The sequence below is a fragment of the Mustela lutreola genome, chromosome 1 (genome assembly GCF_030435805.1).
Source record: "Mustela lutreola isolate mMusLut2 chromosome 1, mMusLut2.pri, whole genome shotgun sequence".
Classification (NCBI taxonomy): domain Eukaryota; kingdom Metazoa; phylum Chordata; class Mammalia; order Carnivora; family Mustelidae; genus Mustela; species Mustela lutreola.
The window spans coordinates 63,871,164-63,896,763 of record NC_081290.1 but is presented as its reverse complement, the minus strand read 5'-3'; the positions used below and the strand labels follow the sequence as shown (position 1 = coordinate 63,896,763).

Genomic DNA, 25,600 nt, shown 5'->3' with positions numbered 1-25,600 from the left:
TGTGTGAATGCTTCTCCGGTTGCGCGACCCATTTCTGTGTAATGCTGGGTTGGTGGGGTTGGGTGACTGTGAAAATTTCTGGGGTGGGTGTGTGTAATTTGCTCGTAATATGTACCAGTTTGTACGTGTGTGCAAAAGTGTCTAAGATGTGACTGAATGAGCCTGTGTGTGACTGGGAAGCCTGAGTGTAATCAACTCCCGTGTGTGTATGTGTGTGCTTGTGTGTGTGTGAGCGTGCCAGCATGTTTGTGCATGTCTCACGTGTTTTATGGTGTAATTGTCTGGTGTGCTGGTAAGAACCTGTGTGTGCCTGGGGAGTGTGTGCGTGTGCTCCCGCGTGTGTAGAGTGTGTGTGTGTGTGTGTGTGTGTACTCCAGGCTCTCACCTCTTCGCTCTCCTCGCGTCCTGCGCTCGGTCTGGGGGCGGGGAGTGGGGGTGTGGTGAGGGCACTGCGGCTCGGCTGCCCGCCCTCGGCGCTGCGGCTCCGGCACGTCACCGTCCCTCCCCGCCTCCGCCGTGTCCCCGCCCCCCGGTCCTTTGTAGCCGGCCGCAGTGCTCTCTACAGCCTCCCAGAGTCTCCGCCCCGGCCCCGCCCCTTCCCCGCCCCGCCGCGCGCCCCGCCCCGCCCCTCCTCTCCCCGGGCCGCAGTCGCGCCTGGGCCGCCGCGGGCCCGCACCAAGCGCGGAGCGCGGCGCACGGCGGTGGCCAGGGCCGCGGGCGGGCGGGAGCGCGGGTGGGCGGCCGGCCTTGGACCGGCATGGCGGACCGGCGGCGCGCGTGGAACACCGAGGACGACCTGCCCGTGTACCTGGCGCGGCCGGGCAGCGCGGCGCAGACGCCGCGCCAGAAGTACGGCGGCATGTTCGCCGCGGTGGAGGGCGCCTACGAGAACAAGACCATCGACTTCGACGCGTACAGCGTGGGCCGCCGCGGCTCGGCTCGCACGCCTCGCAGTGCTGGCCGGCCCGACGCCGTCGGCCTGCCAGGGCCGGGTGGTAGCGAGGACACGGCCAGCGACGTGAGTGAGCTCTCGGGCTCCGCGGTCAGCTCGCCGGGCGAGCGCGATGAGCGACCACCCGCGCTTCGCATCCGTTGCCCCGCACCCCGTGACCTGCCACTCGGCCGGGACAATGGCCAGGTACCCTCGGGGCGCGCGGGGACCGGACGGGGGGGCGGGGCCCTCGGGACAGCTGGGCGTGGAGCCGCCTGAGCGGAGTGCCGCGGATGCTGCCACCGGGCTGGAGAGGGCCACGGAAGGCCCCTCCCCCACTCCGTCACACCGGAGGGTCGGAGAGGTGGTACGATTTGGTAGTGAGACTCCAAAGGGTCCTTCGAAATCCAGCTCCCTGCTCTTTTTCTGCAGGAAGAGAGAGCAAGGCTCTGAGAAGGAAAGTAAGTTGGCTACAGCCGCCACATGGACCCTTAAAAAGCGAGTGGACCTCTGGGGTGAAGTTAACCCAAGGATCCCCATTCCCTGCCTTAGGAAAAGAAGGGGAGCTCCTTTCGCATTCGTCCATTCATTTATTCACTCACTCATTAGTGATTATAGAGCACCTACTGTGTTCCAGGCTCTGGAAAAGGTTCAGTGAAATGCCTGTGGTCACACAGGTTAATGCTGAAAGGAACCCTTCCTGTGTGCCCCCTCTGTGCTTTCTGGGGGAAAGATTTGGTTAACGATTTAGATGGGTCGGGCAGATAGAACTAGAAACTGTTATCCCCAAGCACTGACATCTTCAGGGGATGCTCCTGAGTCCCACAGCACGGCGCCAGTCTGCTCTCTTCACAGAGCAAGTTGGAGGCAGAGCAGAGATTTGAACCCCGGTCTCTGGCTTCCTAGACTTGGAGGTTTTTACCCTCCTAAAGTGAAGGAGCATTAGGGAGAGGGAATGCCAGGCCGTGGGCCCTATGGCTTTTCTCCCTTAAGCTAGAGGTCGCCATGGAACTGGAGGAAGATGGATGGGTAGACAGCACAGCTTTGGGACATATGTGTGAGGGTCGGGGCCAGATGCCAGGACAACGAAAGTTGGAACACAGGAGGTCCAGCGAGCTGTCACCTTAGCCCAGAACTCAGAGTCTGAGCACTGCTGAGGTCCCAGACCTCCGGTAGGTGCTGGAGTCCCAGCTCAGCACGCTGGCCCCACCCCAGGCCAGGGTGGGTGACAGATACATTATTAAATCAGTTAATGCTGGTGGGCAGTGAGCATTCAATAAATGTTCGTTGTTGAATTTTACTATCATTTTTTATTAACCCTTCTCCCCCCTTAAATACTGTGAGAGGCATGAAGTGAGCGGGAGGAAGCAGAGCTCAATCCAGACAGAAATCTGGGAGGGCTTCCTGGAGGAGTGGGGGCTGGGGCAGCCTACCGCTGCTATAAGCGGTACCGGGTCTCCTGCTGCTTTGGTTCTCTCGCTCTCCGCGTTCTGTCCACCTTGCTCGGGATCTCTCCATGGTCCTGAACTAGGTGCTTTGTAAAGGGGAGGTCTATAGTTATGGGGTGGGGGAGAAGGGCGGGCGACATCGAGTCATCTCCTTTTCTCTACCCCTTCTTATTCTCTCCTGACCACCTTCTTTCCTGGTGGTCAACCTTGCTTGGGATCCAGGCTTCTGAGCCCGAGCGGGAGGCTTCAGGGTTGCGGATCCAGAAGTCAGAGTCGGTACCGGGAAACCTTGGTTTCCAGCCAAGGCACTTAGTCCTCTTAAACCTCAGCTTCTCCACCTGTGAAATGGGGATGGCATATTTCTCCCAGGCACCCACAAGGCGTGGTGGAGTATTAGGGAGGCGAGAGCGCTTTGTGCACGTCCGGAAGCTGTCTGAAAGTGAGTCCCTGACGGAGCTACGACCAGTGTCACCAGCGCCAGCATCGCTCCCAGGCTCTGTCTGGGGCAGCTCCGCAGCCGCGCCTAGGCATTTAGGGATGGTGGTCGCTTCACCTCTTCGACTCCTCTCTCTCTCTCCTCTTCTGACCCACTCTTCCTTTTCTCCATGGCTTCTCGGGGACTGGACAAAAGGCGGCGCCTCCGGCGTGCCTAGGGCTCTAGAACTCCTCTAGGTTTGGGACTGCGGAACCGAGGGGCTCACGGTCTCCCTCAGAGGAAACGTTTTATTTTCTGGGGACCAAACGGCCACGGGGCTCGGGTTCTGGGGCGGGCTTCGAGGCTCCAGTGCTTTGCAGAGGTTGCCGGGGCCCGAGGTTCTCCCCCCGCCCAGAAAGCTCTCTCCTGGGGAGGAAGGAGGAGTTTCTGCGGCGCAGGCGCAGCGTTTGCTGAGGCGGGAGGCCCAGCGACTGCGGCGCTTTGTACCCGGGAAGTCTGCTTGGGAGCAGCGATCTGTTTGGCCAATCGCGAACTGGTGCCCCTCCCCCAGATGCCACGTGGTCTTGTCCCGGGCTTTGGAGATTCCCTGTCCAGACTGACCCTGGGGACGTCCTGATTCGTGGAACCGACTTACCAAAGCTGAGGAAGGGAATGTAGGCGTTATGGGAACAGAGACCTACAAATTCTGGGTTCTGCAAATTCTGGGTTGATTTAAATTGTTAAATCAACAAGGATTTAAGACCCAGATCAGAGTCCAGAGGACAGACTGGAAGAATGAGTGTAGGAGAATGAGTTCTAGATAAGGTGGGCAGGAACCTGGCTTCCAGAAACTGTTCCGCTGTAGCTAATATACTTTGCACCTGAGATACTATTTTATTTCTGTAAGCCCAAACTTTCCACCTGTATAATGGGAAAATGATGGTCTAGTGTTCCTGGAATACTAAGTTGCTTCTCTTCTGTGAATTTACAACCCCACATCTATCCCAAGGCCAAGGCATCTCTAGCTTCCTGTCCTGGTGTGGGTGACTGGTCTCTAGGTGGCTGTGGAGGGAAGGGCTTCAGGCCTCAGCTTGCTTGGTGGGGTGTTTTACCACCCCTAGCACATCCTCCCTCTGGGTGACAACTTGAAAGTAAAGAAAATGGGTCTTTTAAAAGATACTGCAGGTTTGTATTTTGCAGGCAGAAAGTGAATGGCAGAGAAGGTTAACATTTTATTCTGTCTGGAGATTTGGGGTACCTGTCTGGGATTGTGGGGGCTTGCTAGGAATACCCCTTCCCTCTTCTTTCTGGTCAAGAAATTTATCAAGCTATGCCCTGGCCTCCTGCCCACCTCTCACTGTGGTACACTATATGCTGGGAAGCAGGACATCCTATTCTCCTCTTGTCCCCCCAGGCTCTCCTGGGGTCTGTGGGGATGTTAGTACCAGCGGTCTGGCCCTCCAAACAATCACTGGTAGGCAAACCTGTGGGGGTGACCTGGTGGCCCGAGGTCCAGGCTGTGTGATGAGAAGCTGCTGTAGGGGGTAGGGAAGGTCAGCCGTTAATTAGGTTAGGGCCTTGTCTCTGTCATTCGGGCTGCTCTCCGTTGGCCTGGCAGTAAGGCTCCTGCTGAGCTCTCGGGGAGGCTGATTCAATGATGGGAGTGGGGAGGGTGGCAGGAGAGGCTTTGTGGAGAGGCCGTTAAAGATGAGTCTGGGAGATGGGTAACCTTTTGTCTGGGGTTAGATATTAAGGAAGAGGGTACAGCTTGAATAAAGGCCTGGAGTCCCTGGGGATGGAAAAGAGCTTGATCTATTCAGGGAGAGTGCACAGCGGATGGACCAACAGGAACGGAGGCTGCAGCAGGAGAGGCAGAAGAGGGCGGGGGCAGTCGTTGGGCCGGCTCCGGAGGGCCCCCTGAATGCTCCCGCAGCTCGGGCGGATCCTCAGCGCCCGCCCCACGCTCCCCGCCTTGCGCAGCTGTTCGGTCGTGGCCCGCAAATGCGGGGCCGCACACCCGTGGCGCTGCGGCGGGCTTTGCCGGCGCTGCCCGAGGCAGTCTCCGGCATTTAAAACACCCTGAAAACCAGACCTTCCCAATCGCGAGAGCGAGGCCGGGGCTCAGCCTAGGGCGTGCGCGCAGGGCGGGGGTCGGCGGGGCTGGGCCGTTCGGGGGGCGGGGGGCGGGGGGCGGAGTGGGGGGGGGATCGGAAGGGAAGAGCTTCCTGGTTCGAGCCGAGAGGGGCGAATCGGGCTCAGCTCCGCGCCGCCGGGAGGAGCTGTCTGTCTGTAGCCCCCTCCTCCCGCCCTCGCCTCTCCCTCCTCCTCCCGCCCTCCTCACCGAGCCGGGCGGCGCTGGCAGCCGGAGCGGCGGCGGCGGCGGCGGCGGGCGGGCCGAGCAGCCAGGGCAGCGGGCGCGTGGGCTGCCGCGGGCGCTGAGCCTCCATCCCTCTCTTCTGCCCTCCCGGGCCTTTGTCACCGCGCCTGCGGGGAGCGGAACCGGTTGAGAGCCGGGCCAAGCGAAAGACAGCCCCACAGGTCCGCCGGCCGGGCCGAGGGCGCCAGCGGGGCCATGTCGTACCAGGGCAAGAAGAGCATTCCGCACATCACGGTAAGCCGGGCCCCCCGGCCCCGCCTGCCGTTTTTTGTGGGGTGGGGGTGGTCGCCGCCAGGGTCGGGATCCGCGGGGGGAAGGCAGGGGCGGCCCCCGAGGCTTCCTGCGTGGCGGCGGGTGGGGCGGGGCTGATCTCAGCACTGCAGCCCCCTCCCCCCCAGCCTCTGGGGACAATGGTGGTGGTGGTAGGGGGAGCCCCGCATGGCTAGGCGGGGCTGGAGCCTCGGGTCCCTCTCCCCGCGGGCCTGCCGTCCTCCAGCCCCCACCCCACGGGAAGTGCGGGAGGGTGGCGTGGACAGGGAGGATGCGGAGCTGAACAAAAGAGGGAGGGGCGCGGGGGGCCGAACCCCTCCCTCCAGCCCTGGAGCCTGGATGGGGCGGAGAGCGCCGAGCATCCTGCGCCTGGCCTCAGCACCGTCCAGCTCTTGCATCTCGCCGCCGAGTTCCTTCCCTGCCCGAGGAAAGAAAAATACCGTCCTACGCCTCCCATTCCCCGCCCATACTGATGGAGTGGAAGCCTGGACCTAGAGACAGCGCCATGATGGAGAGCCCCTCCCATTCCTCACCACAGCTAAAAATAAACCTAATGGGGAGGCACTGGCAGCTGTGGCCCCAGAAGGGTTAACACTGAGGGGTAGGAGAGTAGTGGGGGTTGAGCTGTCCCCTGTCCCTGGGTGTGACCGGAAACAAAGGATCCCTGCTTTGTCTCGGGTGGGGAGCTGAGGGCTGAGGGCGCAGCTTCAGGGAGACCTGTCCTCCACCCCATTCCCTCCGTGACACCCCAGTCGAGCCAAACCAATCCTGAAGGCTGTGGCTCACAGGCGTTGGGGAAACCTATGGGCCTTTGGTAGCAGCTGCTGGAGTAGCCAGGTGCTGGGAGGTGGCATTCTGGGTATGATAGAATCCTCCAGCATACCTGAGGTTTGAGGACAGGAAACACAACATAGTCGTTTATCCAGAATCCTGGTTCTGGAAGCCCCAGGGCACCTACCGGAGGTGGGCAGCTTTGGGTAGGGGGTGGGAGCTGACATTTCTCATTTACTGCCCAGTCTATCACAGATACTATTTTGAGTCTTTTCAATAAATCTTTTGAAGGAGGCATTGTCTACCTAAACACCCCAGAGGCTAGAGCACTGGCTGGGGCACAAGTGAGAGGCAGGTTGGGACAGAGCCCCCATCCTGCCACCCCTGCATCTTCTCTCCAACTGTGGGCTGAGTCTTCCTCGGAAAACCCCTCCTGGACCCAGCTTCAGGTCTTGCCAGCAGACCTTTGGTGACTTCCTGTCTAGAGTGTGTCCCCTGAGGGTAGTGACCATCTCTCATCCACCCATTATCCCTGCCTTTTGAGATATGAAAGTGTGGGTGGCCAGTCCTATAAAACTCTGGTGGCCTAGAAGTCATGGGAAGAGGTGTGGTTGCCCCAGGCAAGGCAGTGCTGGGAGGAAAAGGGGGGTTTGTTTGAGCAGGTCCCTCTCTTGAACCCTCAGGGGCACCAGGGCAAGTGATGGGAGTCGGGGGTGAGGCAGTGACTGCTGAGTCTGGAGCCTTGGGGCCCATTGTGGTTGTGGCCCGTGGCAGGTCTGTCCCCCTCTCAGGACCCCAGTTTCCAAGAAGGTAGTTTTGCCCAGTGGTCTTCGAGGCAGGTGTGTAAGAATGGCGCTCCAGACTTGAACAGCTGCCCTGTCCTCCTGCTGTGGCCCTCCCAAGTGGAGATGGCTGCCCCGGCTTTTGTATCAGACAGATCTGGGAGCTCAGCCTCACTCTGCCACCTCTCAGCCTCTGCGCTCTGATATCCCACAGGGGCCCACACTGGCTGCTTCCCAGGACCAAGGCGCATCCAAGAGGACTCTGGCAAAGCACTTAGTGAGTGTCAGGCATGAATAAGGGCAGTAGAACTACTGGCTGATGCTCTGCTTTCATCTTCGTGCGAAGCCAGTAGTCAACCTGTGTGTCAAAGAGAACCAGATGGCATGGTTCTAGCAGCTTCGATAGCATGGGTGCATGGGGAGGAGATGCTGAAAAGTATATTTAGTTCCTGGGAAGGAGGCCCTTGAGGAGCCTTTATTTGTCTTTCATTTGGTCCACATAAGCCCACTTCAGCCAGAAAGACTTGTGGCTTAAAGAACAGCAAACCAGAGAGGAAGGACTTGGATGGCGCTCCTGTGTAGGACCCTCACCTTCCCAAGGATCTTTTGCTGATAAATGTACACGTTGTGACAGAAACCAGAATGCCATTAAATGAGTGGCAGGGCTCTGTGGCTTTCCAAATGCGGCATCCTTAGTTTGCACAGTAGTACTCATCTGGTAAATTAATAAGCTCTGCACTGGGCTGGGCATTGTGCTGGGTGCTAGAGAAAGGAGGCATGAGATGGGTTTGCCCATGCCTTCCCAGAGTCTGGCAAAGACCGACCATTCCACTTGAAATTGCATCCAAGCGTGGGGGGTCTGCTAAGGGGACACACAGCAGGCTGGCGGAAACCGCAGCAGGGACACCCACCCTAGTCCTGGGAGGAGTACAGGGAGGACGGGGGCTTGTACATGAGTGGAGGGAGACCCAGAGGCAACTGAGTGTGGTGTGTGGATGAAAATGAAGGAAAGTCAGCTCTGTACAAACCTCTGCTTCCCAGTGTGGCCGCTCTATGCAGGGAGGACAAATCCTGAGTGTTTTTGGTAGCCGTGGTGTATGTGGCTCATAAAGGGACCTGGGGGTTGAAAAGGACAAAGATACAGCTCTTAGCTCAGTCCCAGGATCCATCTGCTCACTGTTCGGTCCCTCTGTGCCCCCTGTGAGCCTGAGCATTGTCATCTAACAATCATCGGGATAAGGTCCCAGATTAGCCGGAACATTCAGAGATGGGGTAAGGGTCCTTGAGCAGAAGAGGAAAAGGACATCCCAGACAGGGGATGGCTGAGTTAGGACAATGTTCTACCCGTGTTGATTGTGGTCGGGCATCCTTCCTTCTATTTCTACCTCAGCCTTTCCCTGAGATCAGAGAGTGCCCCACAGAGAGGAGGGAAAAAGCAGAAACACTTAGCTTCAGCCCCTAAGGATTGTTTAAAATATTTACAAAGCTCTCTTTCATGTGTGGCTTTTTAAAAAAAATTAATGGTACAGCCACAGATTAATTTAGCTGAAGCTGTTTCTGAAGCCCACTGCGGTGGTGAAGTGTTAGAACATCCTGGGCGTGGCTCTGAGCAAACAAAGGCACATGGCTTCCTGGCCCTGCAGAAGCTCTGGGCTCTCAACAGAGCCATGGAAGGGGGAGGTCTGCTCGTCATTGGGGGTGGGGGAGGGGGACCAGAGTGCCCACTGCAAGGGTGAAGAATTATGATTATTAAAAGTAGGAATTCATGGGGACTGATTATTTGTGGGTTTGCAGGCTGTTAACAGCATTCGGCATGACCTCCGTGATCTCACTGGGTTTTCAGAGCAGTTCTATAGGGCAATAGCAATAGCCTCCCTGTAACCCAAAGAGTTTCGGTGGCACGTAAAAACTCTTGCAGTGGCCTGTGCAGGAAGAAAGAAATATCCAGGTGCAAGCAGAGGGGCTAGAAGGGCTGGTCTGTTGCTATGAAAATCACTATCTGATCAAAATCTGTGTGTGTCTGCATGTGTGCGTACCATGAAACAGCGAAGATGGGAAGAAAGAGATCAGTAAGTGAAACTCACATCAGACTCAGTTAGTTACTCTGATGTGCAAATATGCGAAACACGTGAAACACTTCTCATCAGTTACTCTGATGTGCAAATATGAGAAACACTTCTTCCTGAGGATGCCACTCAGTTCAGACACTCAGTTTATTTACATGCCTCCCCTTTTTTTACACAAAGGATTTGAGATGTCCACAGGGATTTGTCATGCATACAGTGCAGTCTTGGACTACCAGGGCCGAGGATGGAGAAAGAGCTAGGAACAGACCTGCCCATGTTTCAGGCCACTGGAAGCGTGCAGCTGGACATCTGATCCCCATTCGGAGCTTCTATCATCCAGGGCAGAGACGCAAACACCCTCACTTATGTCTAATTCATGACCAGAGAAGGGGTCCCCCATATTCTTAGGGGAAAAATTACTCTGTTTAGATTAAATTCTTGATAAGCATTTCAGAGAGGGTAGCAATGATATTGTTAGGACTTCTTCTGTAACCCTAGCCGTGCCAACTTAGCCCCACGTGTCTGTTTCTCGTGATGAACTTGGCCACGACTGAATCCGTGGTATTCACGTGATGTGACATATGTGAGTGTGCCTGGCACATTTCAGTGCCTGACAGATGATCGTTCCCTTCTCCAGACTCAGGCTCTCTCTTGGAAGAAATGAAAACTCAGAACGGTAGGTGAGCAGGCAAGTGTTCACCACCTCTCTGTTCTGTTCTTGGAACTGTGCGCTGTGATGGGCAGCTAAAAATACATATTTCATGATCCATGACCTTAACAAGCTTACTGCCTAAGTGGCAAAGTACACACAAAAGCGATTAAGGATGACAGAGCACAGGTGTTAGAGCGGCTTGGGGAGGGGAGGACTCAGTGTTGGTGAAAGCAATAGGAGGTGGCTTCCTGGGATGTGGGGGGCAGCACAAGCTAGATGTTGAGAAATTTGATTGGTGGAGACAAGGGAAGAGTGAGCAAGGCAGGTGGAACAGCCTGTACAAGACTTGCGCTAGAGAAGGAATATGGTCAGAAGAGAGTGAGGCTTTAGAGGCAGCTGGATCCGGGTGGGGAGTGAGGAACAGAAAATACGTGTGAAGGGCTGCAGGTATGGGGGGATTCTGTAACACTTTGGAGGTCAGGTAGCATGTACCCAATTGGGATGGAAATAGCATATAGGTTCCAAGTCTGGCTCAAATACGGGTGGGTTATTTGATCTCAAGCAAGTCACTTTCTTTTCCTGGGCTTCAGATTCCTTCCCTTCCCTTTTCTTTTCTTCTTTCTTTCTTTCTTTCTTTCTCTTCCAGCCTCCCACTCTCTTTCCTTCCGTCCCTCCCTCTTTTCTTCCTTTTTTTTTTTTTTTAAGGTTTTATATATTTATTTGAGAGAGAGAGAGAGCACAGGGGGAGGAGCAGAGGGAGAGGGACAAACAGACTGGACAGATTGGGGAGCCTGACGCGGGATTGATCTCATTACCCTGAGATCATGACCTGAGCTGAAACTGAGAGTTGGATGCTTAACTGACTGAGTCACCCGGGCGCCCCTGGATTCCTTTTCTTGCCCCTGGATTAGAGTTGGGGTACATGATCCAGTTCCAAGTCTAGGACACTCTGACTTTATTCTGTGAGTAACAGGGAGCCACTGGACATTTGTGAACTGGGAAGCTAGTATGATAAAGGCAGCATGAAGGAGTGTGAGTTCTGAAACCAGACAATTTGGATTTGGAGTCTAACCGTTCCACCGACTCCCTATGTAATTTGGGCAAGTGTCTTATTCTGTCTATGCACCAATTTTCTCATTTGTGAAAGGGAGATAGTAATACTCCACAGGGTTTTTTCCTGAGAATTAAATGACTTGCTATGTGTCAGATGCCTAGACTAATGCCCATATGTGGTGTATCCTCTCTAGGTTAGTTGCTATTATTCATAATTTGGAAAGGTATATTAGTCAGTCTTGTTCCATAGCAAACAACTGCCACAACTGGTTTTCGGAAACACACATTTAATTCTGGCTGATGCTCTGTGAGGGCCTTGGATTGGCTGTAGCTTTGCCACTGGATGCTGGTGAAAAATCATCTCACTTTGGGACTTGGGCTGAAGGAGCCAAAGTGGGAGAGAAGGAGACTGGAAGCAACCTGATATGCTTCTAAGAAATTGTGCTCAATTATGGGTCCTAGTCAGAAACATGGGTCTAGTCAAAGAATGATCAGACCTAAGTCAATGGAGAGAAGTCTCATGATAAGCTTCCTTAAGGAGATATGAGGATTAAGGAGGGCAAGGATTGCATGGAGCATTGGGTGTTATATGCTAACAAGGAATCGTGAAACACTACATTAAAAACTAATGATGATGTACTGTATGGTGACTAACATAACACGGTAAGAATAAAAAAAAGAACATTTTAAAAACAGAAAGAAAAGGAAAGTTGTGGCACATAAGGGATGCTAATAAACAGTTACTAGAGCTAATGATGAGAGGGTCAGGAAGTATAAAGGATGAGTTTGGAAGAAAAGGCCTGCACTGTTTCTTAGGTTGAATTAAGTTGGAAATGAACACTAAGCCGAGGGGTCTCAGTGGGCCATTGGAAATCCAGATTGGTGAAGGCGTACAGGGTGAGAGCCAAGGGCCAGATATGGAGATTAAGAACCCATTACAAGAAGCACTGGTAGAAGATAGGAAATGTGAGATAGTCTAGCTACCAGCGATTCTTAGCCCATGTGCTGTGAGCAGAGTGGTCTATTAAAAAAGTCCTCTGCAGATGTGCTGCTAAATTTTGATCAGCATGTAAAATTTATATTTTTGCAACCAAGTCTACAAATTGTTCTAGTAACATGTATCAGATGGAATCCTGGGCATTTACAACAAGCAGGGAGGTGTTGTTGAATGAGTCTAATTTTTTTTTTTTTTTTTTTTTTTTGTGAACCAGAGGAAGCTCCTGTCCTGGAAAGAAAGCCTCAAGAGGATTTTCCCTTGGGCCCATAAAAGGACATAGTCAGGGCTGTGGACAGTGCCCTAGTGCTGAAGCTTAGGGACGTGAGCTACTCAAGATGCCTGAGACAGGCTGTTGTCACACCTAGTAGGGATGGCATGCTAATAATGAATGCTGACTGACTTGGTGTTGTGTAGGTCTTTAATTACTTACTAATACTTTAATTACTTTACTAATTACTTTAAGAATGCTGCAATTTTTTTATGCTGTTGGGACATGTGTTCTGAACACAGGCTGAGATTTGTTGCCCTGGAGAGATGCAGTGATGGAATCCTAACTTTGCTCTGGGAAAAGGCCACTCTGAATTGGTGTTGGTGGTTTGGGAGAAGGAATGAGATCTAGGGGGTTTTGTAGAGACACTGGTCTAGAAAATAAAAGCAAGCAGAGAAAAGGAGGGAAGTGATGGCTGTGGACATATGGTGTTGCTGCTCCCCACTCCTTCCTTGCACCAGGGCCCCAGGCACCTGGAACATTCTCCCTGGCCAATCATTCTCCCTGACCACAAGAGCCATTCACCCTCATATAAGCTGTGTCCATTCTCCATGGAGGATCCTTCCCCCAGCGGCTGGGAACTGTGAGCACTCCCACTTCAGTAACTTTGGTTTGTCTACTCAGTTGAACACTGGAGGGCTGGAACAGCATCTCATTCTCTTTGGCATCTTTCAGGAGTGCTCTTGTGGGCTGGTGACTGACAGAGAAGCTTCATACTGTGCGGGTGGATGAATGAAACCCGGCTGCAGATGGTGTTGCGTTGCTGAGTATGGTTTCAGCCTCTTCTGCCTTTGACTTATCTTAACAGAGAGCCTATCTGTGGATTTAGTATTTAGGTGGTGAGCATCCAGAAGAAGATGAGGATGGCATGAAGGGTTTTGGGCACTCAGAAAGGGCCTCCCAAGTGGTACTTTGGCAGTATAGAGGGGACAGAGCTGATATATTAATGGGCTTTGTTGCATTTCCCATTGAAAAGCAAGAGTTTATGATAAGGGCTTCTGTATAAGCTGGAGGATCATAGCACCCGTATCTCATGAGGGCTTGACTGAATAATGACCTCAGGTCAGTCCCATGGCTCAGTGAGTCTGATGCAGAATTGCAGAAAGGAAACAGGAAGCTGTTTTAGATATTGTATCTGTCCCCAAATTATGCTGCCCTGTATTTTGTCCCATACTCATCGACCCTTAGAGCTGAAGTCTTAAAAATATCTCAGCCAGTATTTTATTTGTACAACATTAAAGTTAAAAAGAACCTTTTAAGTTATACAAAATTTTCAATGTTAAGAAGGCAGGAAGTAGTGTCTGTGGCTTCTCCCTCACCCCCTACCTCTCCTCTAGTGTAAGAATTCCAAATACCCTCTCCTTGCATATCTCTCATGACGGAGAGATCACCACTTTACTCAGCAGCCTGCTTTATTCTTGAGCAGCTCCATTGTTGGAAAGCTCACTTGTGTGTGTGGACTGAGAGTCTGCCTCTTGCCCTACTTTTCCCCCGAGTTTTTACAGGTCTCCTTTTATTTTTCTGGAGGCTCCAGAAGGCAATTCCAAGGCATTTCTCCTTACCCAGGGCCCTCTCTTTTCCAAAATGTCCCGGTGCTCTATTCTTCATGGAGCACACTTTCTAGGTGCAATGTTAAGATTTTTCACTCCTTTTTTTCCTTTCATTTTCTTCTTTTCTCTTTTGCTATCCTTTATTTCTGGACACGCAGAACAAAATAGATTCAAATGAAAACTTTAATCACTGGGCACTTTTCAAACTGGCTTAAAAACTTTCTAGAGTCACAGACACCTTTGAGAAGGTCGTAAGAGCAATGGAAGCTTTTTCCTGCTTCCTCAGTGCTTGGACATAGGACATTTGGCATAAAATACTAGACTACATAGACCAGCATAGACCATATTCATCATGTGACATGGACCAAGGTGCTTTAACACATTATCTTTAGGAATCCTGTGAGTTGGCACTTTGATTGGTTCCATTTACAGAGGAGGAGACTGAAGCATGCAGAGGTTAGGGGTCTTGTCCCGGGTCGCCCGGCTAAGAAGCTGCATGGGAATAAGTTGTAGTCTCTGGTGTGAAGGATCTCCCAGTCTCATGGGAGAGATAGACAGATGACGATGAGCGTGGAAGATGAAGTGCCAGGAAGCAATGCTGACCATGAGGTGGTTGCCTGGAGCCATGGGAAGAGCAAGGGGTGACCGTGTATCCCTGGGGTTGGGACACTGTGGCCCACAGGGTGAGCTGGAAATCAGTGGGTAGAGCCAGACTGTCAGGAAGGCCATAGGAAGGCATGGGGGTATGAAGTCGCTGTTCAGGAGTCCATGTGTGGTGAGTAGAGGAATGTGGGGGACACAAGGCTGGGGGAGGGGATGGGTCAGGCCAGAAATTACCCAGGAGGGCATCCTTTGTCTTGTACGTGAGGACAAGCCAGCTGATGAAGGGTTTAAAGGAGACATGTGACATGATTGTCTTTGTGTTTCAGAAAGGTCACTAGCTGTCATGTGGCAGGGACAAGACAGGCAGCAGGGAGACAGGTGGTGAAGGCTGAACTGGGACAGGTGCCATGGAAGGTGTGTTTCAGCGGGTACATGCAAGGACATTCTGGACCAGATGCAACAAGATCTAGGAAAAACTTGGGTCTGAGGGAGAGTTTGGAGAGAGGTCAGAGATGGAACTGAGCATTTCAATGAGATACATCTCCTCATGTTGCAAAGGTTAAAACACACACACACACACACACACACACACACACAAAACCAGGCACAGATTTAAGTGCCTGTCCACATGTTCATTCATTTGTCTTTCAAAAGAGCTCTCTGCATTATGGGTGGAAAATGGACCCAGGCAGAGGAGAACTTGCCTGGGGCACAGGCTTAGAAAGGGTAGCGACAGATCAGAGCTCAGGTGGTCTGCTTGGCACCCACAGACTTAACCATCCAGCCACTCTGCCTCTTTGTCAAATGAGATAATGGGTGTGGAAGCATCTGGCTCACAGACAGCACTGCCAGTGTTTATTAGGTGAATAGGTCTCTGCATTTAATATCTCTTCACTGGAGAGCTCTTAGCAACCTTCAGAGCCCTTATTCCCTTCTGGTCACCATGGCAGCAATCCTATCAGCATGGCGCTGGGATTGTGCTTGGTAAAGAGTTGAATGGGAATACATGGCCAGTTCTTGCTTGTCCCCATTTTGCAGAGGAAGGAACTAAAGCTCAGACCTGTTAGCCAGGTACAGTGAGGAGAACACAGGATCACCACCCTGGGGGCAATGAGGCTGTTGTTCTGTAGGAAACAGGTGGAACTAGGTTCAAATCTCGCAGCACCCACTTCTGGCTGGGTGACCTTGAGAAATTATTTCACTTCCTTGAGCTTCCTCACTTGTAGCCATCATATCCACTTCTTTTTTATTTTATTTATTCACTTTTTTTTTTTTTTTTTTTGAGAGAGAGAGAGAGAGAGCAGGGCGTGGGGCAGAGGGTGAGGGAGAGAGAGAATCCTAAGCAGGTTTGTGGGTCCTATTCTGGGCCTCCACCTCACGACCCTGAGATCATGTCCTGAGCCAAAATCAAGAGTCAAACATTCAACCAGCTGAGCCACTCAGGCACCCCCGTCATACCCACTTCTTCAGGTAATTTAATTAAAAGTGAAAACTCATATGGGGCGCCTGGGTGGCTCAGTGGGTTAAGCCTCTGCCTTCGGCTCAGGTCGTGATCCCAGGGTCTTGGGATCAAGCCTCGCATCGGGCTCTCTGCTGAGCAGGGAGCCTGCTTCCCCCTCTCTCTCTGCCTGCCTCTCTGCCTACTTGTGATCTCTGTCTGCCAAATAAATGAATAAAATCTTTAAAAAAAATGAAAACCCATATAATGCAGAATTGATGCTTAGCACACGCTCAGGGATATGATTTCCTTAAAGGCAAGGGATTTATGTCCACATTGCTTTGTATGAGGTAAAAAGCAGAGACAAGACAGCACAGGAATGGTCCTGACATAGACACAGATGTAGCTGGCGCCATCCTCCTATAGGTAGCCCAAAGGCTCTGCCCGCTTCTGGGGTCATCATATAGGTGGGTTATTTTTAAAACCAGACATTCTGTCCATGAGGGACTATTTCCTGACTGTCTGCCAGTCTCATGGGACCTGAGATCTCGCTGTTAAAACTGCAGTTGTCATGGAAATGGGCCTGAGCTTCCAGAGAAAGCTTGTAATCCATGGGGACCACCGCTATTTCTGATTCATGAAGGAAGAAGATGCCACTGTGCTCACTACCCACACAAGTGGAGAGCAAATGGGTGTTAATTAGGTTTGGTCTCAGGCTGGTTGCCACTTCCAGGCCTGCCTTCCTGGAAAGTGTGGCAAAGGGCTGCTGGCTGACAGGCTGCTCCCTGAGGCAAAAAAAAAAAAAAAAACAGCAAATGGACTGGTTTTTCTGAGAATAAGGGAATAAGTGGGATGTGCCGAAGCACCATATGGCAGCCCTTTCTGCTGTGGGAAGGTCGAATGGGAGATCTGTAAGGGGAGCCTGAAAGCATGGGGCTCTGGTTGGTAAAGGTAGGAACTGAGTCATGAATCATGAAGTATTTGAGCCAGAAAGCCCCTCAGATGGCTCTCATCACAGAATCTTGATGGTGTATCAGTTCACTTTGATGCAATAATGCCCCATCACAAACAATATTGTAATCTGACTTACAACCCCAAATATTTATTGCTTATAGGTCGGTGGGTGGCAGAGGTGTAGCAGAATTTAGCTTGATTTGTCTTCAAGCTTCTGTTTGTGTCATGTATTCTCCTCATATTCCCTCCTTCTGGGACTCAGAATGGAGGAGGCTCCCTCTTTGGGTCATGCAGTCTTCATGGAAGAGGATGGACTGTGAAGATTGAACTGAATCCACCTGCCCCTTAAAGCTTGTGCTCAGGGGTGCCTGGGTGGCTCAGTGGGTTAAAGCCTCTGCCTTCGGCTCAGGTCATGATCTCAGGGTCCTGGGATCAAGCCCCACATTGGGCTCTCTGCTCAGTGGGGAGCCTGCTTCCTCCTCTCTCTGCCTGCCTTTCTGCCTACTTTCAATCTCTGTTGAATAAATAAATAAAATCTAAAAAAACAAAAAAACAAAAAAACTTGTGCTCAGATGGGCATACTCACATCCACTCTCATTCTTTTGTTCAAAGCAAGTCACATGATTGTACCCTCAGCTGGTGGGGCAGGAGAGCCCTGCACCTACATTGGAGCATGGCAAGTGCGGGGACGCAGAAAGAATTACAAAACAAATAGCACAATTCATCACAGAGGGCCGGTATCAAGATTATTTGGAGGTGTTTGTTAGTAACAAATTCTTGGCTTGTAATGTACATCTGGTAAATGAAAATCTTGACAAATCACCTGGATTGGAATTTCTAGCAGACAATCCCAGTCAGTTTTGGGAATGCATCTAGGTTCAGGTGCCTTGTTATGAGTTGTACATGCATGAGTGAGGTGTGCCTACCTGTCCTGTTGAATGTTTGGATTGTAAACATAAGCCTCAACATTAGTGGCTTATAGAGTCTGAAGAACTGGTAACTTTTAAAACTCACCTTGACATTTCTTTTATTGCAAGAGAATGCAGTTCATGCATGGTCAAGCACATTTCTATCAAAGTGGGGCTTCCCAGATCTTTTTGAGACTCATTTTCATGCTAGTCCTTTGGAGGAAGGGATTCTTCATTTTCCCAAGGAGTGACTCATCATTTCATTACTCTGATTTAGAGTATTAGTGAAGCATTTCACCTTAGTGAAGAACTGTATGCCCTCCCCCCAAATTCCTGGGGTGGGAGAATTAAAGTATTGAAAGGGTGGTATTAAGCCTTAGTGCTAATATAACCAGCTACATACATTGTGAAATATAGCTCACGATTGTTTTTGTCCTCTGGGAGTATAAAGATTACAAAATAACAGCCAAGAAAGAAGAACTACAAGGCTGGATAAGGGAGAGGCAACTTCAGCATCCAACTTCAGGGTTTGGAGAAACCTTGCTGTCCCAATGCTCAATTAGGGTTCAGGACCACGGACAGCATGCACCGTCCACTTTGCATTCCTTGTAGACTATGTAGAACCTGGAGCTTTAAGAACACTGTGTCTGTTTATATACTATTTATTTTGCTGGAAGGTTCTGCTTCTCCTCCTTTTTTGGCTTCTTTGAACTTCTCATATTTCAGAACCCAGCTCAATTGTCCCTTCCTTGATGACATAGTCACTGTCTTCCCTGTCTCTGTAATAACAGCTTTGGTTTTCTGCTATTTTCCAGGTGCCCAAGGTTGCTAAACTAGTGATTTTTGGGTAAGTGTTGATTTGATTAGCACATCACCTCTTTTTTCTTCCAAGCCTCCTAGACCTTAATGGATTTTCCATCCCTCTGATTTTGCAGTGGAGATGACAGATTTTATTCCCACCAGGCAGGAGGGAGAACAACACAGGGAGTTGTTCCTGCTTCACTCAGGGATAGTCGATGATGCAGAAATTTCACTGTGACCCAGACCTCCCCTCCTGGCTGAGGCTGACTGTTGTTTACTTTGCTGTTGTATGGGTAAGGATGTCTGAAGCTTTGAGGGCTAATTTTTGTAAGCAGCATTCTACGTAGTACTTAGTGTTTGTGAAGAGAATGAAGACGTCCTGCCAGCACCAGCTCTCTCCCAGTTGGGGCTGTATGGAGATGATAGCAGGTTTGAAGACAAGCCCTTCCCTTCTCTGGGCTTCTTCTCTGACTCACAGACCTTTGGCAGAGATGTGATTACTGTCCAGAAGCAAGGTTTATGTGGGCCCCTCCTGAGGGTTTCCTTCAGCACCATCTGTGTTGTGCAGGCTTTGCATTAAGGCATCTTCTCTTCCTGGGCAGCAGGCTTAGGCTTTCGGGGAATTTTAAACCAGAGAAAGAGATTTCTAATGTGTCTGTTTGCTCTTTTCTCCAGTTCTCTGTTTCTTGCCCCATCCTCTCTTCCTGCCTTCCTTTCTTCCCTCTTGTCCGTTTCCTTCCCTCTCTATCTCCACTTCTGTCCTCTCCTTCTCATTCCCTTCCTCCTTCTTTTCAAACATTCTCTTCTTCTTCCCTTTCTCCTAGCCTCTTGTCTTTCACCACCTCTCCTGTTGCTCAGCAAACATTTGCTAAACACCCCTGGCTGGTCCCTGGGGATCTAGAGATGAATTACCCCAGGCACTGCTAGCCATGAAGGGATGTCCTGTCCTGTAGGAGATGGGCACATGAACAGTGACCTTGACATGGGCTTAGTGTTGTGGCAGAGGGCTGTGCAAGGGACAATGGGACATGCGGGTACCTCCACAGTCTCTGCTGGGGAGAGTCAGTTACTAGCAGAAAGATCTATTCCCCCTACCCCGAATTACTACCATATACGGAATTTGGTATTTTGCTTTTTCACCTAACATTTTATTGTCTAGCACTTTTGTCCACCCTTAGAAATCCCAGGGAAATATTTTAGCAGGTGAATGATACCTCATCATCATCAGTGGTATGGTTATAAGATTGTAATTAATTCTGGATCACACTTTTGTCCTTAATTCTTTGGCCTGTTTTGGGGATATTTTCCTGAGGACAGATTCCCAGGAGCATGACATCCCATGCTAAATTTTTAGGTCAAAGTTCATGAACAGTTTTAAGGCCCTTGATACATTTTGCGAAATTGTCTAGTGCTTGATCTTACTGAGATCATGGTGACCAGTCTGGACTCTGTCTACACATGGGGTTAGAATCCCTGTGAGCTGGCACCTGCACATGCTCCACATCCCCACTCGAAGGGCATACTTCAGCCAGATGAAACCACGTACAGATCCCCTGGCATACCAGCTTCCTTCTTCCTCTGTGCCTGTCCCCATGCCATACTCCTTTCTGCAATCTCTCTTCTCCTTTGCCATATGGCTAATTCCTACTCATTCTTCCAGCTCAGATAAGCAATTTTCCCCCTGGAAGAGCTAGAAGAGAGGGGCTCTGTGCGCCTCCCTATCTCTTCTCTTCTCTCTGCCTCAGCACTTCAGTCTTCCCAACTGGCCTGAGAACTCCTTAAAGGCAAGCACTTTATCTTTTAGTTGCACACACTGCTTCCTTAAATAGCTATTGAGTGTAGTTCCTGTTATAGAAGATGGCAAAGAATAAGCAATGCATAACTCTACTAGTACTTACAGGGGCTAGGCTTGTGCTAAACGCTTTATATATATACTACATGGACTTTTCCCAACCACCTTATGAGACAGAGACGATTGTCCCCATTTGCAGATGGAGAAACTAAGTCTAGAAGAGGTTAAGTCACATGGATAATAAGTGGGCAGAGATTGGAACTTGTGTCTGAATCTGGACATTCTGTTCCTCCATAACACCGATCCAAGGATTTGAGCCATGCTGAGCACAATTCACTTAAGGTCATTGCTATCACCGTGGAATGAATGACAGTCCCTGGCACACCCTGCTGTTAGACTTTTGTTGAATTTTTGATTAGATATTTCATTTTCTTCCAAGTATTTAAACACTGGTTCTTATACAAAGCTCGTCATTGTTCATATATGCTATTTGTGAGAGCAGGGTATCATTCTCTTTTAAATGTGTGACTTCTACTTTGTTGAATTCTTAAAAATTATGTTACCATCAAATTCACTCTTATTGTGAGATCTTACACTTAGATTTCCTGCATGAAGAAAGGGAGCCCTAAAATGCTGGGTCCTTGGCTCATAGACCCCTGATTTGTATTTGTAAATTGTATCTGATTATGAGTGTCATGGATTCTAGAGTGTGAAAATGTTTTAAGATGTGACAGAATGATGTTTGATAGAGACAGTGCTAGGCAGAAAGTTAGGGAACCTTGGGTCTATGCTAGACCCTTATTAGTTATGTGAATGTGTGAAGCTGCCCCGTCTCAAAGCCATGTTTCCATCTGAGGTCAGATCAGACCTAACGTTCCATAAGAACCACTCAGTGCCAACGGGCTTGGGGAGCTTAACTCTTGTAAAGCACAATTTCTAAGGTGTTGTCTGGGGAAACATCCTTGTCAAATTTTCCATACCACAAAAAGATCTATGTTTGGAAAATATGTAAATTCAGCTCCCTTCTTACATATTCACATTATACATCAATAAAATAGAGAATCTGGGAATTCCAGTTGTATAAATGATCTTTGTTTCTGCTTAACCCAGAATTTTCTAAACTCACTACACCTGTGATTCCCCTTTGGGAATAGCATCTACTTAAATGCCTCTGTGCTAGAATTCAAAAAGCATGATTCCAAAAATACCAACTAAAAGGCAAAGGCACTGCTAATGTTAAGGAAGAAAAGGAAGAAGTGACATCAGCTCTTGCCTTGCTATGGACATGCTGGTTTAGAAATACACTTTCCCCTTGAGAACCCCAGAAGGGACCCCTTGCAGTAGCTACATACACTATCTGCCAGTAACTGGGGATGGAGGTGGATTTGAACACAAGCTGCACCATCTGATTCTAGGAAGAGAAGTGTGGGGCTGATCTTCTGGTGCACTGTACTTTAAATACTACCTTTCAGGCTGAGCCTGTAAAGCTCTCTATTAAATGTGACAGAGCCCCATGGGGAAGCCATGCACCAGCTGCTGCTAATGACTCACATTTCCCTGCTTTCTGGAGCCTGGGGAAATCTGCACACTATTTTATCTCTCCTTTTGGATATGTAGAGCCCCAACCTCCTCTTTCCTTGGCCCTGGAGGGGGATTGTGCAAGTTGTGGCTGATTTCTATCTTAGGGCTAAAAGGCAAGTTGTAGGGCCTGAGAGTGGTTGAGCTTGAAGCCAGATCCCATCCTGCTGGGGAGCAGTATGTGTTGGCTCATACTTGTCTTCCCTGCCTCAAGGCCCATAGTTCCTTGTCTCATGGCTGTGATACCTTTGCTCTCCATCAAGATCCATTCTTGATCCTCCAAGAATCAGTTCAGGGCCCACCCATTTGTCCATCCATCCATCTATCTGTCTATGCATCCTTCCATCCATATACCCATCCATCCATCTGTTCATCTGTCTCTCTGTCCATCTGTCCATCCATCCATCTGTCCATCCGTCCATCCATCCTCCCCTCCATCCATTCATCTATTCATCTATCCATCTATCCACCCATCAATCTATCTGTTCATCTGTCCATCCTTCCATCTGTCCATCCGTCCATCCATCCATCCATCCATCCATCCATCAACCAGCTAGGCTGTGTCTGAGTATCAGAGATGCAGAGGGAAAATCTTAACCCCCATGAAGCTAACAGTTTTGTCAGGACAGCTGCAGGGCACCATTTCAGCTGTCACCATTATCTGCATCAACGTGTATGCAGTAGTCCCCCATGAGTTGTGTCTGACCCTGTAAGTGGGGGAGCCCCACAGTTCTGATGTCAGTGGGCAAGTCACATTTTAGATAAACATGTGAATATATAGTGTGTGGGGTGTACTGTAGTTGGTATTATGAAGTAGAGTGGGCAGTGGTGTAGGGTTTGCTGGTAGGACAGAAGTGTCTAGTGTTCCAGACAGGGCAGCCAGGGGGCTCTCAGGTAAGTGATGCTGAACAGAGACCTGAAGCAAGTGAGAGAGTGAACATTGCCTAGGTAGTGAGATTCCAGATTACATCGAGTCTCACTAACCTTGGCTTTCACTCTGAAGGAAATACAGGGCTTGATGCACAATGCCACAAGAGGGTCCTGAGCGGCAGTCTGCATGCCCTGTTTCTGTTCAGTAAGCCTTCTCTGATTCTTTAGTTTGGGTTAACCCTTGTTCTCTGCGCTTGTGTAGTGTCTTCTGCCTTCCTCTCATGGCTGATGCCCTTAGACCACAGGGACCACTCTGAGCTGTATTCTGTACAGTTCCTCAGAGGGTCCTAATGGGATCAAGCCCCAGTTAACCCCACTGTTTGCCATATCAGGGAACACTCTGTATTTGATTTGTGTGCTTGCCTGCCTCTCCCTACTTCCTCACTCTGGTTTGTGCAGTCATCTCCATAGACATTATCGGCCTCCAATCCTTTGTCTCAGGCTCTGCTTTCAGGGAAACCTATGGAAGACACTCCATGGGAAGTGTCTATTGACTTGTCTCTCTCCCTACCCAAAGGCTGGGGCTTAAAGACAGAGGCTGTGTGTTTTATTCATCCCTGCATCTCCAGCTGGGAGATAGTGCAAGTATTAATAAGCACAGGACAAAATAATTCTCAACCTCCAAGAAATGCAAATTAACAAATAGGTATTAATGATAATGCAGGGTGCTTGCTGATTTTATGCGTGGCAAATTGGAGCAATACTTTTGGGAAGCTATTTCATCATATTTATCAAGGGCCATCAATGAGGTTTATACTGTTTGACCCAGTTGTTATGCTTCTGGGAATTGATTCTAACAATTCAAGCTGAACGAAAAACTTTGTGTGCAGAAATGGTCATTGCAGCAATACATACCATTGTAAAAACATGAAAATAAGTGTCCAACAGTAGACAGATCACTAAACAATTTATTGTGTATCCAGAAGATGGAATATTTTGTAGTCACTTATGATTTTGAAGAACCGGTAATAACTTGGGGACTCTCTTATGATACAATGCAAAAAGGAGATAGTTGTGTCCTTTTTGGCTCCTAGAATTTGCTGTGTTTTTTGCTGCCTATGGACCTTGGCTACCAGTTGTCTCTGTCTAGACTCTGAAGGTTTGCCTTCCCTGGCCTTCTTCCCTACTGCTTGTTTGGAACAACTCATCTCAACATACTTTTTTAGGTGTGAGCTGGCCTGGTCTGGTTCCTGGTAAGGGTAGCAGCACCTTCTCTTTGCTCCCATGGTGGGCGCCCTCCCCTTTTCCTCTTGTAACCCTGTAAACCCGTGGCTTCTTATGCCTCTGCCTCTCCCACCGTCCACTCCAGGAGAGCACCTCCGTCTTTGTCCCTGCTCCGTCCTGGCCCCTCAGGGCCTGGCCCTATGCTGAGAGCTGAGGCAGTGAGCCAGTGCGTAATGTGGGCACGGATGAATGGAGGCATGCTAACAGTCATCACAACCATGGGGCGTTGAGGAGAACGGCGGAGAGAAACCTCAGATGTTTGACTGGAGGTTGTTCTGGGGGAGTTATCTTTAGTTTATAGTCTCTCTGTTAGCTTTTAGAAGGTCTCTAAATGGAGTTTTATTCTATTCAGTAATAACACCCTAATAAACTCCTGTTCTATGAATGATCTCATTTCTTCAGCAAATGAACGGCGTCAGAGGGGAAGGAAGGCTGGTATAGATCTTGGCAGGCCACGGAGAGGCAGATCAGGGTGGGGACTGAAGACAGAGCCCCGCTCGAATCACCCACTGTAAAGCCACGTAAAATTGAGGGTGGGCTCTTAACACCTAGGAAAGGATTACTGTGAATTGGGTCCATTGACATGATGGGTTGTGCTTCCGATTATTTAGAAATTCCTTAATGGTTGGAGATGTATCCCGAGGTATTTCTAGGTGGTGGCTTATGCTGTTTGGGATTTATTTTACAATACCTGAGCAAGAAGAAGACTAAAGTGTTGGAGCAGTGGGGTGGGTGAGGGGGGGGTAGAATAAGTGAAATGTGAGTAGCCAGTCACTGAGGCTTTTGAGTCTGGGTGATGGGCGTGAGGGGACTTTATTATGCCATTTCTTTACTTTTGAAAATACTTGGATAACTTTATTATTAAAAGTTAAAACAAAAATTCTTGGCTTTTCCCTAGTGACACTTGATATTTTGCTTGGCTTTTCAGAGTGACCGGCTCCTCATCAAGGGTGGACGGATCATCAATGATGATCAGTCCTTCTATGCCGATGTCTACTTGGAAGATGGACTTATAAAGTGAGTTGACCAAAACACACCTTTTTTTTTTTTCAGTAAGCTCTACGCCCGATGTGGAGCTCAAACTTAAGACCTTGAGATCCAGAGCTGCTTGCTCCCCTGACTGAGCCTGCCCAGCATCCCCAAAACATGGGTTTTAAGAAGCCAGTCTTGGGGTGTTGGGGTGGCTTGGTTGCTTGACCATCTAACTCTTGATTTTAGCTCAGGAGTTGTGAGATGGAGCCCTGTGTTGGACTCCCTGCTCAGCAGAGTCTGCTTGTCTCTGTCTACCTCTGCTTGCTGTCTCAGTCTCTTTTTCTCTCTCAAATAATTCTTTAAAAAAAAAAAAAGAAAAGCCAGTCTCCCCAGGCTGCTGGGACCTTAGAGTTCTGCCCAGAATGACGGTGCTGTGAATATCAGGGATACAAAGGTTTGGGGAGGTCGAAACTGCAGGTGGGGAGGGGCTAGAGATTCTGGAATGTTCCCGCTGCACCAGCCCTATGCAGGCCATCAGAAGCAAAAGGAGGTGGGAAGTACACCTGGCAGGACAGTGAGGTCCAAATGCTGCCCCACATTGTCAGCTCGGGGCAAGGTGCAGAGGCCCCCCTAATACACAGGATTGACTTCACAGCTCTGTGACCTGCCCACAGTGTCTGGATTGGGTGGAGGGAGCCAGGAGAAAAAGGAAGAATGTTAGGACAGGGCCGTGGTCTGCACTGGGCTGGAGGGTTCCTGCACCTTGTCCCTTTTGGCTTCCTCTCTCGCTGTGACATCCCAGTGTGTTCCATCTGCTCGG

The 25,600-nt window shown here is 50.0% G+C and overlaps 1 protein-coding gene and 1 long non-coding RNA gene across 3 annotated transcripts in view; one reads left to right on the top strand and one right to left on the bottom strand.

Moving 5' to 3' along the window:
• Positions 1 to 699: 699 nt before the first annotated feature.
• The window catches only part of CRMP1 (collapsin response mediator protein 1), a 71,657-nt gene continuing 46,756 nt past the window's right edge, over positions 700 to 25,600 (top strand). Inside the window, exons 1-2 of one of the 2 annotated variants that reach the window (XM_059165580.1) lie at positions 700 to 1,138; positions 24,737 to 24,825. In XM_059165580.1, coding sequence (XP_059021563.1) covers positions 758 to 1,138; positions 24,737 to 24,825 — 470 coding nt within the window. In that variant the 5' untranslated portion in view covers positions 700 to 757. Of the gene's footprint in view, positions 1,139 to 5,161; positions 5,406 to 24,736; positions 24,826 to 25,600 lie in introns of those variants that run through there. The other variant, XM_059165591.1, reaches the window with a different exon arrangement.
• LOC131826390 (uncharacterized) lies at positions 5,244 to 5,690 on the bottom strand. Its single transcript, XR_009351562.1, has 2 exons — positions 5,376 to 5,690; positions 5,244 to 5,278 (listed from the first exon to the last, which is right to left on the bottom strand). It is a non-coding gene; the product is annotated as an uncharacterized LOC131826390 (long non-coding RNA).